The sequence below is a fragment of the Cyprinodon variegatus genome, unplaced genomic scaffold (assembly GCF_000732505.1).
Source record: "Cyprinodon variegatus isolate N-32 unplaced genomic scaffold, C_variegatus-1.0 Scaffold1003, whole genome shotgun sequence".
NCBI lineage: Eukaryota > Metazoa > Chordata > Actinopteri > Cyprinodontiformes > Cyprinodontidae > Cyprinodon > Cyprinodon variegatus.
In genome coordinates, this window is record NW_015151456.1 from 90,908 (window position 1) to 107,844 (window position 16,937).

General features: G+C 37.3%; 1 protein-coding gene across 2 annotated transcripts; it reads right to left on the minus strand.

Annotated features, from left to right (window-relative positions):
- Positions 1–1,969: 1,969 nt before the first annotated feature.
- LOC107100714 (myelin-associated glycoprotein-like) lies at positions 1,970–12,679 on the minus strand. 2 transcript variants are annotated; one of them, XM_015399305.1, is made up of 9 exons: positions 12,567–12,679; positions 12,047–12,400; positions 10,828–11,118; positions 5,252–5,503; positions 4,871–5,128; positions 4,690–4,774; positions 2,627–2,710; positions 2,439–2,505; positions 1,970–2,362 (listed from the first exon to the last, which is right to left on the minus strand). In XM_015399305.1, the coding sequence occupies exons 1-9, from the start codon at positions 12,613–12,615 to the stop codon at positions 2,327–2,329; spliced, it is 1,476 nt and encodes a 491-aa protein (XP_015254791.1). In that variant the 5' UTR covers positions 12,616–12,679; the 3' UTR covers positions 1,970–2,326. The 2 variants fall into 2 exon arrangements, with proteins under 2 accessions (XP_015254791.1, XP_015254790.1); XM_015399304.1 differs by having other exon boundaries at positions 2,627–2,713.
- Positions 12,680–16,937: the final 4,258 nt, after the last annotated feature.

A 16,937-nucleotide genomic window follows, 5' to 3' on the forward strand; every position in this document is an offset into this window, starting at 1 on the left:
ACATTCCAGGATGAGAGAATCGCCACATAACATCCGATTTTTGACATCAGAAAAGTTGCCTGGTCATAGCTAATGCTTAGCTTCTTGCTAATAAGACTCAAATGTGTGCTTGTGATGTTTTTATTTTTACATCGTGTTCCTACCAACAAGACAAGCGTCTTGAGTGAAGGCCTACAGCTCGGTCCGGTTTTCTGCAGACCACGACTTCGGTCCAGTCCGTCCGTCCAACAGCAACTCAAAGAGATTTGGAACAATCCGATGCAACAATAAGAGGCAATTTGTAAGGGGATTAATTTTATAACTTACAGTAGCTGCAGCCTCCTCGCTGCTGCTCCGTATCTCCGTCTCAAGCAGTCACGGTCTGGCGGCTTCTAACGGCTCCTTCAGTGAAAAGGGATCGGGGGCCCTTTGTTCAAACTCTTCTCTTAGTCTGCCACAGCATGATTCAGGATACAATGCGTTCACTTGGTTTGAATCGCAGGAGGAATAAAAACACTGCATTCAGCTCCTTCTGAATCGCAGGAAAGGGGCAGTCTGACTCGGTCCAGCGAGCGCAGACTTCTCTGGAGGGATTTGGTTGCTACTTTGTGTAGCCTTCAGCTGCAAGCGCTTTGTCTAGCCGTTTAGCGGCACAGAGCCACTGGCCAAATAGGAACCTATGCCAGAGGGGTGTGTCTTCAGAGGGGCGTAGTTACGGTTTCATCAGTAACAATGGATCGCAACATTAGGCATTAATAAACTGTTTTAGAGGAGTGATCATAGTGATCTGCATCATCAGTGCTGTCTGTCTCCCTGCCAGCTCCAAGACCCTGATTGGTTAAATATTGGTTACATATATGTATATATATATATCAGTCAATCATCTGATGAAAATTAAATAAAGTGGAAAAATACTTGCTTCATAAATGTTTTGTGGCCATCAAAATGATTCAGTGTTATTCAATGGGTCAAATTGCACAATTGGCACAATTCGGCACATTTGGAGAGGTTTGGAGATGCTGGTGACACCAAAAGTTCAAAGCCCCACATCTCTGGAACTGTTGTAGGTAATGGTCTGAATGTTTTCGACAGTTGGGGTTGACATGATGTAGAAAAATGTAATACAATGAGACATAACCATTCTCAAGCATGTCTTTATTACTGCTGTTCAAAAAAGACCTTTTATTGTCGAGAAGGAAAAAATAACTTTGAGTCATTATTTGAAATTATGCTTTTTAGGCTAGGTTTTGGGTACACTATTTTCAGAAACTAGAAGGTGTTAGCTTTCAGATAATGTATGACACATATAATTTGGGCTTACAGTTCCTTAGTTATTTGTTTTTCCACTTGGGTGTCATGATCAGGCAGGATTTCTAGCCCAAACGCAGAACTCACAGACACAGAGAGGCAGGTTAAAAGTCCAATTGTTTATTGGAAAAACCAGACAGGGTTTCTCCTGGGGAGCGGAGGAGACAAAGCAGGTTAGGTTCAGGTACAGGTTCACGGAGTCAGAACAGGCAGGATGGCTCAGGCTTGCTAACCACAACAGGGAACAAAAATCCAGCTCAGAGGGAAGCTCTCCTTCAGCTTAAGTAAGGAGAGCTTAATGAGCAGATGGGGATCAGCTGCTTCAAAACGAGCACAAGCTCTCAGGATAGGATCCACGGCGCCCTCAGGAGGGCAAACCTCTGGATCCCAACATTGGGTATGCAAAATAGGCGAGGATTACTTAAATTAGGTGGGGTTTACTACCCCTTTTCACATTAGCTTCATTTTTTGTTGTCTTCAGCTTGAAATATGGTCATGGAGGAAAAGACCTGGGTGATATGCTCTGTCTCATTTTTAACAACCTTAAATTATTTATGCAGTACAGACCAAAAGTTTGGACACACCTTGTCATTCAAACAGTTTTCTTTATTTTCATGACTATGAAAAATTTAGATTCACACTGAAAGCATCAAAACTATGAGCTAACACATGTGGAATTAGATACTTAACAAAAAAGTGTGAAAAAATGGAAATTGTAGAAATGTCTTATTTTCAAGCTTTTTAACATATTTTCTGACTAGATAAGTCAGAACATAAAGAAAATAATAACATACAACCAAGTACAGTGCGTTTTGCAATAGCTTAATGGTCATTACTCATTTTCACAAGTTCTGAAAAAGTATTTATTGCAGAAGTGCTAAGTAAAATTACCATTTCCGTTTTGGAAATCATTTGAGAGATACATACCAAATGTCATAAGAATAGTAATGTCTTACTTATACAGACTTCGTTTTTGTTTAACACTATCAAAAATAGCTTGAAAGACAGTAGCTTTTCTTCATTGCTTTTCTTAATTACTTTACACATTGGCATATATTTGATCATCCCCGAAATTCTGCAAAGAAATCATGAAATTAAGTATATTCATTCATGCATGGTAAAATAAATAAAAGACAGAAAAGAATACCTACCAGTACATTGCCATAAATATAATTCGGACATATTTCAGAAATGGGTGAATCGTTGCAAAACTCTTTCCTGGAGAAACAAAGTAAATAGTGAACACATGTAAGAGTTGACAAAAATGTGCATGCACATTTAAAGCAATTCTAAATTAAATGGATAGTAGATGTTTTATTCTGATGTGTCTAATAAGAACCTTTTTGAGTTGTAGTGGGGTTTCCAAGCGCTTTGTGTCACCATAGTGTTCCTGTCTGACCCTGAAGTGTGACAAGGCGTACCCCTGCTGGAGAAAAAAGATAAAAACAACTGAAAAACCACTATTTTGACAATAATAAATGGTTTGCTTCTTTGATAGAAATCTTATCTTCAATATAGCTTTAACTTCTTAACTTGAATTAGATAACTGAAAAAGCCTAACGCAGAAAAAACTTTGACAGTTACATCAAAATAATAATATTGATAATAATATTAATAAGGCTTAAAATAAAATCAATATAATTTTGGTGCAAGGACCAAGTTAGGAATTGAAATGACTCAATTTAGTGACAGAACTTTTTAAATGAGCATTAAGTCCTTCAAAAGACAGTAGTAATAAGTTTCATCACCCAAAAAGATGGCAAATCTAGAAGTACTCAAAAGACAAATATCTGATGCATCCAAAGCATTTGAGAGTTTGAAAATACTAAGAATCTAAAAAAATAAGAGGTAACTTTAGCATGGCTTTTTTACAAAAAAATACAAGTGCTCCTTTCTCCTCAGGCTGAACATCAAGATACAATATTTTGAAGTACAGCATGTTCTGGTATGTGCAATAATCTATAAATAAACTGTAAAGGCTGATACACAATTTTAAAAATAAACTGTGAGGAAGAAGCATGCGTATGAATAATGCAATTTAAAAAAAGAAAATTCCAAAAGTTTGCCTTAACAATGACTTTTCTGACTGATAAACTAAGACAGGTCCTGTGTCAAAAATAAAAACCAAAAGTGGCGTTGTAGGTACCACTGCTGCCTTGCAGCAAGAAGGTTCATGGTTTGACTTCCGGCCCTAGTTTGCATGCTTTTCCTGTGCATGCATGGGTTCTCTCCGGGTACTCCGGGTTCCTCCCACAGTCCAAAAACATGACTGTTAGGTTAAATGGATTCTCTAGATTCTCCTTGAGTGTATGCGTGAAATGTTGTTTGTCTTGTTAGTCTCTGTGTTTCTCTATGATAGACTGGCGACCTGTCCAGGGTGTACCCTGCCTCTCGCCTATGGGCACCTGGAGGCACCAGTACTCCTTGCGACCCCAGCTGGGATAAAGCGTGAAAGAAAATGGATGGATGGAAGAAAAATCCTGTATTTTTAACTAAATGCTACATAGACATTCAGAAAGAAATTCCATTATAGACTCAAAACCCTGATACCCAAATATGATACTCTCTTGATAAGGTCCTCCCTGAATGTAAAAATAGACATAACATCTACGTTTAATGTTTAGCTGGAAATCAGTGTAAATATGCTTGATTTACATAAACAATGAACATTAACCTCTTAAAACCCACCTGCGACACCTTAAGTGGGAATAAAAATTCAGAATGCATAAAATTCCAACTGTAATTTTTTTTTTACCAGCAGGTGGAGCCATTGCACGCAGCTCCAAGCTGACACCAAAAGTTCCAAATCCCACAGCTCTGGAGCTATTATAGCTAGAGGTCTCAAATTTTCTACATTTGTTGTTGACATGATGTAGAACAAATATAATACAATAAAACCTGCCTTTTCTCAAGAATGTATTTCTTACTGCTGTTTAAAAAAAGAACCTTGAGAAGGATTTCCGAGAATAGAAAAACAACAACTTTGAGTCATGTTTGAACTGATGCAGGTTGGTCTGTGTTCTTGTCACCCAATTTGTATTTATATATTAGGAAAATAGAGCGTGTTAGCTTTCAAATAATGTATTGCAGATGTAATTTGGGCTTACCGTTTGTAAGTTATTTGCTTTTCCATTTGGGTATGCAAAATATGCGAGGAATGCCCAAAATGAGGTGGATGTTAAGAGGTTAAGTGACTGAAGCATGGATGAGCAGAAAGGCACAGAATCAGCCGAGCTGGTTAGAGCATAGTGTTATCTGCATAAAATAGACTAGGTCATAAATCTTTAGTCTAACTAAAAGGTATCAACTAAAATATAATGAAAAAAGAAAGATGGTTCTCATGTATAACATTGATTGCATGCAGACTTAAAAAAAAATGGAAATATGTATTTTTTTGTTTACCATTTCTTAATTACTATTACTCCAAGTAAAATCATCACCAAAAACCCTGCTGCTCCAATTGCAATGAAAATGTAAATCTCCATACCTGTCAAGACAGAAATACCAAAAAAGACAAAATATGTTTATTCTATTCACAGTGTATGGGGAATCTGATATCTTGAAATTAAATAAAATTTCATACCGTCATGAAGAAAGAGTTTGAGGCTAGCCTTGCCTAGCTTGTTTTCTGCCCAACACTGCACAAACGTGGAAGACTTAACGTCTTTCCAAGGGATCATTATGACAAAAGAACTATCATTCATTCTTGTAGCATTGGGAAGAATTTGGTCAGAAAGTTTAAAAGTGACTTCACTTGGAGGATTGGAGTCTACAACACATTGACATTTTACATTGTTGCCCTGTGAGAAGCATGATGACTCAGTCTTTACCTCAGGAGCATCTGTGAAGATAAAGCATTTAATTCTAAAATGCAGTTGGAGTCAGCAATGTATAGCTCATGTAATATTCTATTTACGATACAAAAAATATATTTATTTAATTATGTCTGTTAGTTTTTACTCACACAGAACATTGAGCTGCGCAGGGCTTGATATACCTTGTCCCTCTTCATTGACGGCAATACAGTACAATGCTCTTATATTTCTAGAAACTTTTGTCACCATGTAAAGGTTTCCCTGAGAGATATTTGCACCGGTTTCACTGTGCCAATGATAGCTAGTGACAGGAGGGTGAGCTTCACTGGAGCAAATCAGACTCACATTTTCTCCTTCCATCACAGTTGAATTGTACTCTACCTTCACGTTCACTGGTGCATCTGCACAAAAAAGACAAAAACAAGAATGCCACTTTATCAATATATAGAAAGTTTGAAATCAAAATCAAATCAAAGTTTATTTATATAACACTTTACAACAACACCAGGAAGACCAAAGTGCAGGGGCGTCAGCTGATCCAATACTATAGAGGGGCACAATAGCCCACTAAAAAATATGCTCGCACTTGAGAATTTTTTTTTTGGGGTAATTATTTATTATTTATTTTAAAAATGCATGGGCACAGATAATTAATGCAAGCACGCAAGCAAATATTTTATAGCACTTATTTATTATTATAAAGCATCATAAATAAATTGTACAATAAGATTGTTATTTTCTGCATCATTAAATATCTACCTGAAACAAGATGAATTGAACTGGCTATGTGAATTTAACTGTATATCTCTAATCCACTACTGATGGAGGCACAATTTATTTTCATGAAATATCTGTCAGCAACAATGAACCTGAAAACTTGAAATGTGCAACTGTAAAATGAAAAAACAAAACAAAAAAACCCTCTACATTCATGCATGTTTGTGTTTATCATTTCTATTTTGGCCAATCCTATGATGGTGTAATAGTGATGATCCTATGATGTGTGTATATCATTGCCAGAAAGATGGGAGAGCTGTATGTTCCTTTTTTTAACAGTAAACTGTAGTGTCTCGGCCAGTGGCGGCTGGTGGAGTTTTCTCCAGAGGGGGCTATAAAGTCAAAACAGACGTATAACAAAAACCAGTCAAACGTATAATAAGTTATCACACCAGTATATTTATATGAATGCCAACAACAAAAAACATTAGAAAAACAAATTATAATTTCATGAACAGCTTTACATTTTGTGCATAAATCTTGCCCTTCTGAGGCTTTGTGAAGGTAAATCTGTGTTTTACATGTTCCAATATGTCACAAACCTAAAAAAATAATTTACCAGTTTAATAATGGAGAATCTATTAGTCAGCTTTATATTTTTATAACCGGTTTTAGCAAGAAAGCTTGGCAAGCTTGGCGAGGTTTCCCTGCCACCTTTTTCAAACATCAGGATCTGACCAAGCATGGATAAAGACATGTAGGACTGATTACAGTTTTTTTGGATTGCTTACACACTAAAGTTAAAAGCAGTACGCTATTAGCAAAACCTTACACTCAAGAAGCAAAACATCAGCCCATATTTGCACAACTATAAGCACATTGTCAACCTCACACTTGTTGCAAAACTCTACACACAGTGATTTGCAAAACACTAAACACACTTAACATACATTACACACAAAAATCTATTATGAAGTCACTTCCTTGCAATAGCAAAGCACTGACTGTCAAATTACCACACCTTCCAACCAATTGATTCAACACAGTCATCAGGTGTGCAAACACTTGTTTGCTTAATTGAAGACACACCAATCAGGTGTATAAGCACTATAAAAAGCAGCCGGTGAGTTCATCGGTCTTCAAGCACAATGGAAAGAGTCAGAGAAATAGTAAGACGAGGTGGAGGACAAGGCGGAGGAGAAGGAGGGGGACAAGGACAAGGAGGAGGACGACAAGGAGGAGGAGAAGGACAAGGAGGAAGAGGAGGAAGGGGAGGAAGAGGAATCAACAGAGGAGGAATCAACGGAAGAGGAAGAGATGGAGGCCATGCTGGAGGTAGAGGAAGAGGAAGACAAGAACGTGCTCAAAGAGGAACGAATCTGACAAATGAGATCCGCGCAACACTGGTTGACCACGTTGTCAACCACGGCCTGACGCTGAGGGAGGCTGGACTGCGAGTACAGCCAAATCTAAGCCGATACACAGTGGCAAGTGTGATAAGAACATTTCGACTGGAAAATAGGTATTGTAAAAATATCATCATATCAAAAACATCTGCACGGTTTCAGCAACTGCTTACAGTACTGTATTCTATGCACTATCAGCACTTCTGTTACCTTTTCCTGTGAAATACTGTACTATTGTTTACTGTTTTTTTTCTACATAGGATTGAGGGTCAGGAACGATGAGGGGGAAGGCCTCCTATGTTCACAGAACAGCAAGAGAGGGAGATAGTAAACATGGTTTTGGCCAACAATGCTATAATCCTCAATCAGCAACAACATTGTCAATAACCACGTCGGTTTCAGCAATATCCATCAGGTCTCAACATCAACACTGGCAAGCATCCTAATAAAAAAAACATATTCAAATGAAGAAAATTTATCGAGTGCCTTTCGAGCGCAATTCCGAAAGAGTGAAATGACTACGGCATGATTATGCAGAGGTATGTATTCACCTAAGCATTGTGATCTTGCATACTGTCTCATAATCTTTTATGGTACTGTAATATGTATACTAGATCTACACTGAACACAATTTTGCCTGAGACTGTTCTACAGAGAGTTTTACAAATGGATGGAGAGGAGATCCAGCATGAGTTTATCTACGTAGATGAGGCTCGGTTCAACCTGACGAAAACACGAAGGAGGGGAAGAAACATCATTGGCCACAGAGCTATAGTCAATGTCCCAGGGCAACGTGGGGTTAATATAACACTCTGTGCAGCCATTACACAGAATGGGGTCCTCCACCACCATGCCCATATGGGCCCTTACAACACAGCACTCATACTTACATTCTTGGACCAATTGCACAACATGACAGCAGCAAATCAAATTGATCATATGCAATACATTGTTGTCTGGTACAATGTGTCTTTCCACCGCTCTGCTCTGGTTCAGAACTGGTTTCAGCAACATCTACATTTCCTATATCTTCCACCATACTCTCCATTTCTCAACCCTATGGAAGAGTTTTTCTCGGCATGGCGGTGGAAGGTGTATGATCTCCGTCTCCAGGCTGAGGTACCTCTCATCCAAGCCATGGAGGAGGCCTGTGACCAGATGGAGGTAGCAACAATGCAAGGATGGATTCGTCATTCAAGACGTTTCTTTCCAAGGTGTCTTGCTAATGACAACATTGCTTGCGATGTTGATGAAATTCTCTGGCCAGATCCAGCTAGGCGAAGAGACAATGTCTAGTTTTGTTTTTTTAAAGTAAACTTACAGTACAATACGTAAAGTGACATTTTGTTACAGTATTATGAATCTCCATGTCAACATTTTGGGCGTGTTGAGAAATAAATGAGTTTCTTCAGTCTGCAACATTGGTCTTGTGTTTGGTGAATTTACATTATATTTGTACTTTGTTGATGGTAGCCAACTCTAATCATAGGGAAGTAGAAGTGCTAAAAGTGTTTTAGGTTTATCACAGCAGAGTGTAACTCGTGCAAACAGAGTATGGTAATGTAAAACGTGTGAGTTTCATATGGTAACAAAGTGTGGTTTTTAAACAGAAGTGTATAGTTTTTACAAGAGTGTTTAATTATGCAAAGAATCTGTAGTGTTTTGCTAATTGGGTGTATGGTTGTACTAATTGTGAGTAGTGTTTTGAAAACACGGGCTCTGTTTTGAAAATCGTGCTTAAGCAATCCAAAAAAACTGTGCTGAAAATCTGAGCACTTTGCAGAAAAGGCAAAGAAGAATAAACAATCTGGGACTCACATGGAAAATAGAATATGGTTTACTTTTTCTAGACTTTTGTTAATTTGCATAATTGCTCATAAATAAGCACATTGTCAGAAAATAAAGTTTTTATATATTAAAAAAATATAAAGCTCCCTAATAGATTCTCCAATATTAAACTGGACAGAACAATATTCACACATGCACAGCACAATCCGCAGATGCGCAGCACAATCTACACATGGACAAGAAAATATCACACATGCACCAACACATCTAAATATGCACAGCACAATCTGCACATGCACAGCACAATCTGCACATGCACAGCACAATCTGCACATGCACAGCACAATCTGCACATGCACAGCACAATCCACAGATGCACAGGGCAATCTACACATTGACAGGACAATATTCACACATGCACAGTACAATCTAAACATGCATAGCACAATCTGCACATGGACAGGACAAGATCTACACATTCACATAGAAATTCAAGCAAACACATAAAAGCTAAAGCATCCCCTGCTGTTTCCTGCTGTGAATGCACCCTAAAAGCTCTAAGGATGTCACCCAGCATCTTTAGGATTCAGATGTCAGTTTCTTTCTATAACTTACTTTTTGTAATTTTTTTTTTTTAGACCTTCTGCAGTCATGTGTTTCTGTTCCCTTACTTTATAAGCATCTGTTTCTTTAATGACATTTTTCTTAGTCGTATGACTCGATGAATATGGTAATTAGTTATTATACAACACAGAAAACTCTAATTCAAACCACATAACTCTAAGGCCCCTCCTATTCAATATATACATGCTCCCCTCAAGTCAGATTATAGAAAACAATATCAGTTAACATAACTATGCACGCGACCACAACTGTACATCAAAATGTCACCATGTGACTATGACCATTTTAGAGCTTTGGCTAGATGCTTAGAACAGATCAATACATGGATGTGCTACTACGCCTAGAAACCACTGATAATGGCCAAAATCTTGGTGTTACTATGTATTCTGAACCTTCAGAAGCACATAAAGGAAGCTACCTTTAAAGGCCGATAAAAGGCAGCCTTTTATGACCTTATAAACAATTACAGGATTAAAGGAATAATGTCCAATAAAGGTCTAGAAAACGAATGCCTTCATTTATCTTTAGTAGAATTGACTATTGCAACAGGTTCTTCATAGGTTTGCCTAAAAATTCTGAAGCTGATCCAAAACGCTGCTGCCCGTGTTCTCTAGAACTAAGAAAGTAGAGCACATCAACCCGGTTCTGAGGTCTTTGCACTGGCTCCCTGTAGTTTGGATAATAGACTTCTGTTAGTCTATAAATCACTGAATGGATCAGCACCTCAATACAAAACAGATTTGTTGTCAGTGTATCAATCTTCCAGTCCACTCAGGTCTACTAATTCAAGCCTACTCCACTCACCCAGAACTAAAACCAACCATGGAGAAGCAGCATTTAGTTCCTATGCTCCACGTATCTGGAACTAGCTCCCAGAAGAAAGTAAAAGAGCTGAAAGCCTGAATTCATTTAAGTCAAAGGTAAATATCCATTTTTTTTTTAGAGCTGTCTTAAGCTGTTGAAGTTTAATTGTTAACTGAAGTATTATTAGTTTTTGTTTGATGTCCAGGTGTTTTAAATGTTTTACTATCTTCTTTTGTCATGTTTTTGTCATGTTTTTATCTACTTTTACTCAGCTCCTATTGTTCTTCTATTTTATTCTTTAATTTATGCAAAGCACTTTGAATTGTCCATGTACTGATTCGTCCTCTACAAATACATTTGCCTTGCCCAAATCTATAAATACTTACATCTTACTTGAAGGATCTCCTGTTTTTCCTGTACTTTTCCTCCGTTGTATTTTACACTGCATTTCAACGCCTTGTTGTGGTCATTATGAGTCAGGCGAAAATTCAGAATCGCTGTTTCCTTCCACTCTCCATCATTTAGCTGTTGGGAATGATACGTTTTCTTCCCAGAGTGACTCCATGTGAAATGGGGTGGACTTGCAGGGCAGGTATGAAACACAGAGCAGGATGCAGAAAGATTGTGCCTCTCCTTAAAGTCCCCACTGACAGAGAATTGGATGGGATTTGGCTCACCTGTACCAGAGAGATTACATAGACTATCAGAATGATTAAGGTTCAATAATCACATAAAATAAAGAATAATATTACACAATCTGCTGATAATGTAATGCCCCTAATCAATTTTTACTTGATTTCATATAAAACAAAATACATCTTCATGGTTTCTGAAACAGCCTGAAGCTTTCAAATGACAAAGACACATTTAAGATAAATGTAGAATGAAGGAACATAAGGCGAGCAAATTACTTTTTCACAGAAGTTTCCTCAACATTCAAGTTTTAGTTTTGCTACACATTTCATTAATTTAATGATTGCTGCTTCAAATATATGTTGATCATTTTCCTCATGAGTTCAGTTAGAACAGATTTCATGTCCTTCATTTGATGCAGTAGTGAAATACTTTGGTTCAATGTCTTGAAAGAGGTTAATGAGAATTTAAATAGTGGGTAAGAGGCAATTGCGTTGCAAAATATTATACAGAAAAGCTCCGCGAGGTCTAAAAAAATTAAACTGAGTGTCTTTTGAGCTATCATCAGAATAAGTTTAATCTCCAAAGGATTGCAAATATGTAAACAATCTTTCTGTCACATTGATTATCTCCTGCAAGATATCAATGACATTTAGATATGTTGTTTGTCACTATGAAATTTGTTAGCTTTAGTTTCCAAGCCATTTCCTAATTCTTATTGTTTTTGTCTGAAGATTTTTCAACCACAAAAAGATTTAAAATTGTGCAAAAAGATAAAAGAAATGAAGATGTTAATATAGTGTAAAACATTAAGTAAGAGCTAAATAAAAAGATAAAATGTTAAATTTATACCTGTAAACATTAAATACAAAGAAAGCAAAGCTCATGAAAAGTCAAATATTTTAGAAGCACCAAAATTGGAGAGAAGTTTAATTTCTGTTAATTTCTTAAATAAAAATATGAGCTACTTACTTATTGCTGAAATGGAAACCATACTTTTATAGTAGTAGCTGTCATAGTCCTTAATTTCAATTCTGAAATCAAAAGGCCCCGTGTCTTTTTCTTGAAGGTCAACGATTTTCAGAGAGCAGTTCTTTTCTTTAAGATCTCCAACCAGCTCAGTTCGACCCTTATACTGGGATGACACCTTTTGAGATACTTTTGAGTGAAAAACTACACCATTTGGGTCATACCAAATCCCAACAGAATCATAATTACGTCCTTTATCAGGGAAGTTAAATGAACAGGGGATAACCACACATGAGCCCAGAAGACCTTTAACTGAGGCTGGGGATTTGGATGTCCAGGAGGTTTCACTTTCAGACCCTGTAAAATAAATAGAAATATATGATATATGGTAGAATGATGCCACAATTCAGTGTACTGTACGAATAAACTGCACTACAATAAAATATGCTAAACAATTCATATAAGACTGAAAAAAAGCTGCATCACATATTTCATAACATAAGTTACATAGAATGTGCCTTACCTTTCAAATAAATAAAAAAGCAAAAGATAAGCAATTTGGAAGCACCCATCTCACCTTCTTAGGGCTAAAACGGAAATAAGAGATTTAAGGGAAATGTGAGCTAAAGCTGCCTCTTTATTCTTGTGACAGATGAATCATATTTCCTGTTCCACTTGTAACAACCCCCCAGTCTACTATCTCACTCATATGTGTATATTTATCATCTAAGGGTGTGAGTATCATGCTACCAGCTTTTTATTTAAAGCTACAGTGTGTAATAATTACAGGGATATACAGTCAGAAATGTAATATATTATACATAACTATGTTATTTTATCATCTATGAGCTCAGCCTCTTAACCTTAATATTTGCGTTGCCTTAGAATTCGTTATTTATAATTACATAGGAGCGGGTCTCGCAGCCATGGAGGCAGACATCTTTGCGCTACGGCAGCGCAGAGCCAACAAACTAGCGATTGCGAGATCGCCAAAATGTCACAACGATGTAGAAAAAATAACAGGTATATTTATTATCTTAAGTCTACATGAAATCTATACCCTACACAGACTAATGAAATAATATCTGTAAAATTATCTATGTAAACAAACCTCATCACTTGAGAAGGTAGGTGATGCGGACGTCGTGGAAGACATTTTGTCCCGTAACGCTCGCCGTACTGTTGGGGGGGAGAAGCGGTGGGGGGGAGATGTTCATGTTGCTGCAGTCTGCAGGCTGACCGCTAGATGTCGCTAAAAGTTACACACTGTAGCTTTAAGACTTACCGGTATTAAAGTATTTGAGGAACTTCTATATTTTCAAATTCTACAGTCAAAAGGATATTAAAAAATAAGATATAGCCTTCACTGACCCTCCTAATGTTTAGAAAGCTCTGTCCATGTCATGGTTCTGCCCTTTGTGGATTTCTCTTTGAGTTTCTTTTTGGGTTTTCAGTTACACAGTGATTTTGTGGTTTCTTGCCAATAAGTTTATTTCTTTCAGTTTTGTGTCATTGTAGTTGTTTTCTAGCAATACTGTGTTTTTTGTGCTGCTATCTGTTGCCCCCTTGTGCAAGTCTTCTTTCCCCTAGCTTCTAGTTGCTTCTATCGACACCTGCTCCCTTTCACCTGATTAGCCTAGTCTTTCTTTTGTCTGATATATACGCCTCCTCTACGTTACTCATCATGTGTGTTCTTCCTGGCGTCTCCTGTTTTTTGGTTTCCTGTTTATAATTTTTGGAATTATGTTTCCATTGCCATTCATTTATAAATGAAATCTTGGTTTTGGTCCTCAACCAACCTCCACACAACCTTGACAGTCCATGATCTCACCAAACTGATAACGCATGCCCCATTGTGATTAGACACCTTAAAGCCATGCTGGATTCACACAAAGGCTTAGGTCTAATAATCCTCACATAATACAGACTGAGAAACAGTTGATTTGCTGACAATTTTCAAAAATGTTCTACTATGGGCTTGGGGTCCTGCCACTGCTATAGCTGGAAAGAAATGTATTTACAATATCGCTGAAATTAACACTTAAACTATTTCCAAACAAAGCTAAACAACATCCGAAAGCCCCCCTAGAATTAGAGGTTGGTTTACCCACCATGCTGTCCATGGTCAAGAGAAAAAGCACTGTATGGCCTTTCCTAGTAAACAAAAATGAGCTCTTCTATCAAGCTTTTTGTTCTCTGTGTGTGTGTGGGTTTATGTGTATGAATGCATCAGTTCTGGTACACAAAGCGGAAATTCCGACCATTTCTGCTGGCTCACTCTTCTCTTTTCTTCTAACTCTAAGCTTCAGGGTTTTATTTTAGGTCCACTGAGGAGGAAACAAAAGTATCTTGTTTTGTTTCAAGTTTTCACAGTTAATGTTTTAAAATAAATACATGCTCTCAATACATGCTGAATACATTAAACATCTAATGTATAACAACAACTCATAGACCAACAGGCAATTCTAAAACACCTGCACTTTTCATCCTTTCATACTTGCACTCATTCCTGTCATCCTCGGGAATTAGTTAACTCACTAACAGTTTCATGATGGTCCATATAGGAAAAAAAAAAACATTAATGGAAAACTGCTGTCAACTTCTCAAGTGCTAAAAAAAAACCTTCAAGTCAAAAAGTAAACAATGTATCCAGTTCTTAGCATAGAAATAATCCAAGTGGCAACTAAAGACACCCAAACAGTTCCAACACACCCAAGTGCAGCGGGCTACACCCTGACTGACAATAAGTAATGACCAGTGGATGAACACTAAGCACCCCAGTCTTAACAATAACTGAGCATCCCCTGCATGCAGGAGGGTGTTGGCACAGGAAAGAAAGGAGGAATAAAAAAAAATGTTTCTTTATTATATTCACTTTTTTTCTGTAGAGAAGTGCTTTTAGCTGAGTCTTAATGAGGAAAAACAAAATAACTGTCTTCCCATCCATCAAAACGCTCCTTGCGTCCAGAGTTCCTTGAATGAATGATCCGGATATCTATCTGCACTATTTTAGATTGGAGACAAAGCCTGTTCCTCTCCTTCCTGAGCCAAGGGAACAGAGGCTGCTCAGTGTGCTTCATTTAACAAAGGACATTCCATCTCACATCAACAAGGTCCTATAATTATTAAGTGTTGAGCTTGAACTGTTTAGCTCAATACTACTCCAACATGCAGCACAGCAAAAGTTAACTGCTTATTGAATTCTTCATCTGGGACATCTGGATGGTGCTCCCACAGCTGCCTGAAAATCCACTCCCAAGTTTCCGTTTGCTCTTCCTCTTTCTCCATAATCTAAGATTTAGTCATGGAACAAAGAAATTACATAAGCACAATCATCACAATTCCAATGGCCTAATGGATAGCCCATATACAACAAAAGACCTAAACAACTTTCTTGTTATTGGGATTTAAAAAAGAATTGGAGCAGGGGCACCAATTGTTGTTCCTTGTGTTTCTGGAGGCCCTCCAGAAACATAAGGGGTGCCCTCAGAATCTTGAAAATAGAACAACTCATCAATGGGCTAAGATTGAAATTTGACTAGACTGCTTTGATCCAGTTGAACTTTTAGAATTACCAAAATTGTCTATTGTCTAAGCCTTCAACTTGTATGTTAGATCCAGTTCCAACCAGGTTATTTAATGAGGTATCCCCTTTGATCTTCTCCTCCATTTTAGATGTAATTAATCTATCCCTGTTAGACGGATATGTATCAAAGGCTTTTAAGGTTGCTGCAATTAAACCTTTGCTTAAGAAACTGTCTCTTGACCCAGATGACTTGGTCAATTATAGACGTATATCCAATCTTCCTTTCTTATCTACAATTCTTGAGAAAGTAGTTGCCAAACAAGTGTGCAACCACTTACACCATAATAAACTTTTTGAAGAGTTTCAGTCTGGCTTTAGAGCTCATCATAGCACTGAAACAGCCCTGGTGAGAGTCACTAATGATATTCTCATGGCCTCAGATAATGGACTTGTATCTGTACTTGTCTTGTTGGATCTCAGTGCTGCACAGTTGACCATAATATTCTTTTACAAAGACTTGAATATTTTGTAGGAATTAAAGGAACAGCATTAGACTGGTTTAAATCGTATCTATCTGATCAAATTCAGTTTGTTCACGTTAATGATAAATCTTCCTCAGGCTCAAGGGTTACCTGTGGAGTACCACAGGGATCAGTGCTAGGACCAATTCTCTTTACTATATATATATGCTCCCAATCGGTAGAATTACTAGACAGCATGGGATTAATTTTCACTGTCATGCTGATGATACTCAGCTATATCAGTCTATAAATCCAGATGAAGCTAACCCATTACATAGATTACAGGCATGTCTTGAATACATAAAAACCTGGATGACTCTTTAACCTTCTGCTTCTAAATGCAGATAAAACAGAAGTTATAGTCTTTGGACCAGAGTCTTTGAAAAAGAAGCTGATTAGTCAGTCACTTCATTTCTGAATGCAGACAAAACAGAAGTTATAGTCTTTGGACCAGAGTCTTTGAAAAAGAAGCTGATTAGTCAGTCATTTAATTTGGATTGGATTAAACTGATTTGAGATAAGTAAAAAATCTTGGTGTTATTTTTGATCAGGACCTGTCATTTAAATCCTATATCAAAGAGGTTTCTTGAATTTCCTTCTTTTATTTGTGGAATATTGCAAAAATTAGAAATATCCTGTCTAGGGGTGATGCTGAGAAACTAGTCCATGCATTTGTCACTTCAAGGCTGCACTATTGTAATTCTTTACTATCAGAAAGTCCACAAAGTTTCAGAGTTATGATGAAAATTAAAGAGAGAGATCATATCTCTCCTATGCTAGCTTCTCTTCACTGGCTTCCTTTAAATCAAGAATATCATTTAAAATCCTACTCCTCACTTATAAAGCC

Bases quoted from the DNA above. Each gene is read 5' to 3' on its own strand.
- LOC107100714 (XM_015399304.1), bottom strand. From the start codon at position 12,615: ATGGGTGCTTCCAAATTGCTTATCTTTTGCTTTTTTATTTATTTGAAA. The intron at 2,714-4,689 runs GTAAACAAAAAA...TTTTTTCTCCAG, and splicing joins GTAATAGTAATTAAGAAATG to CAGGGGTACGCCTTGTCACA. The intron at 2,363-2,438 runs GTAGGTATTCTT...ATTTCTTTGCAG, and splicing joins ATATTTATGGCAATGTACTG to AATTTCGGGGATGATCAAAT.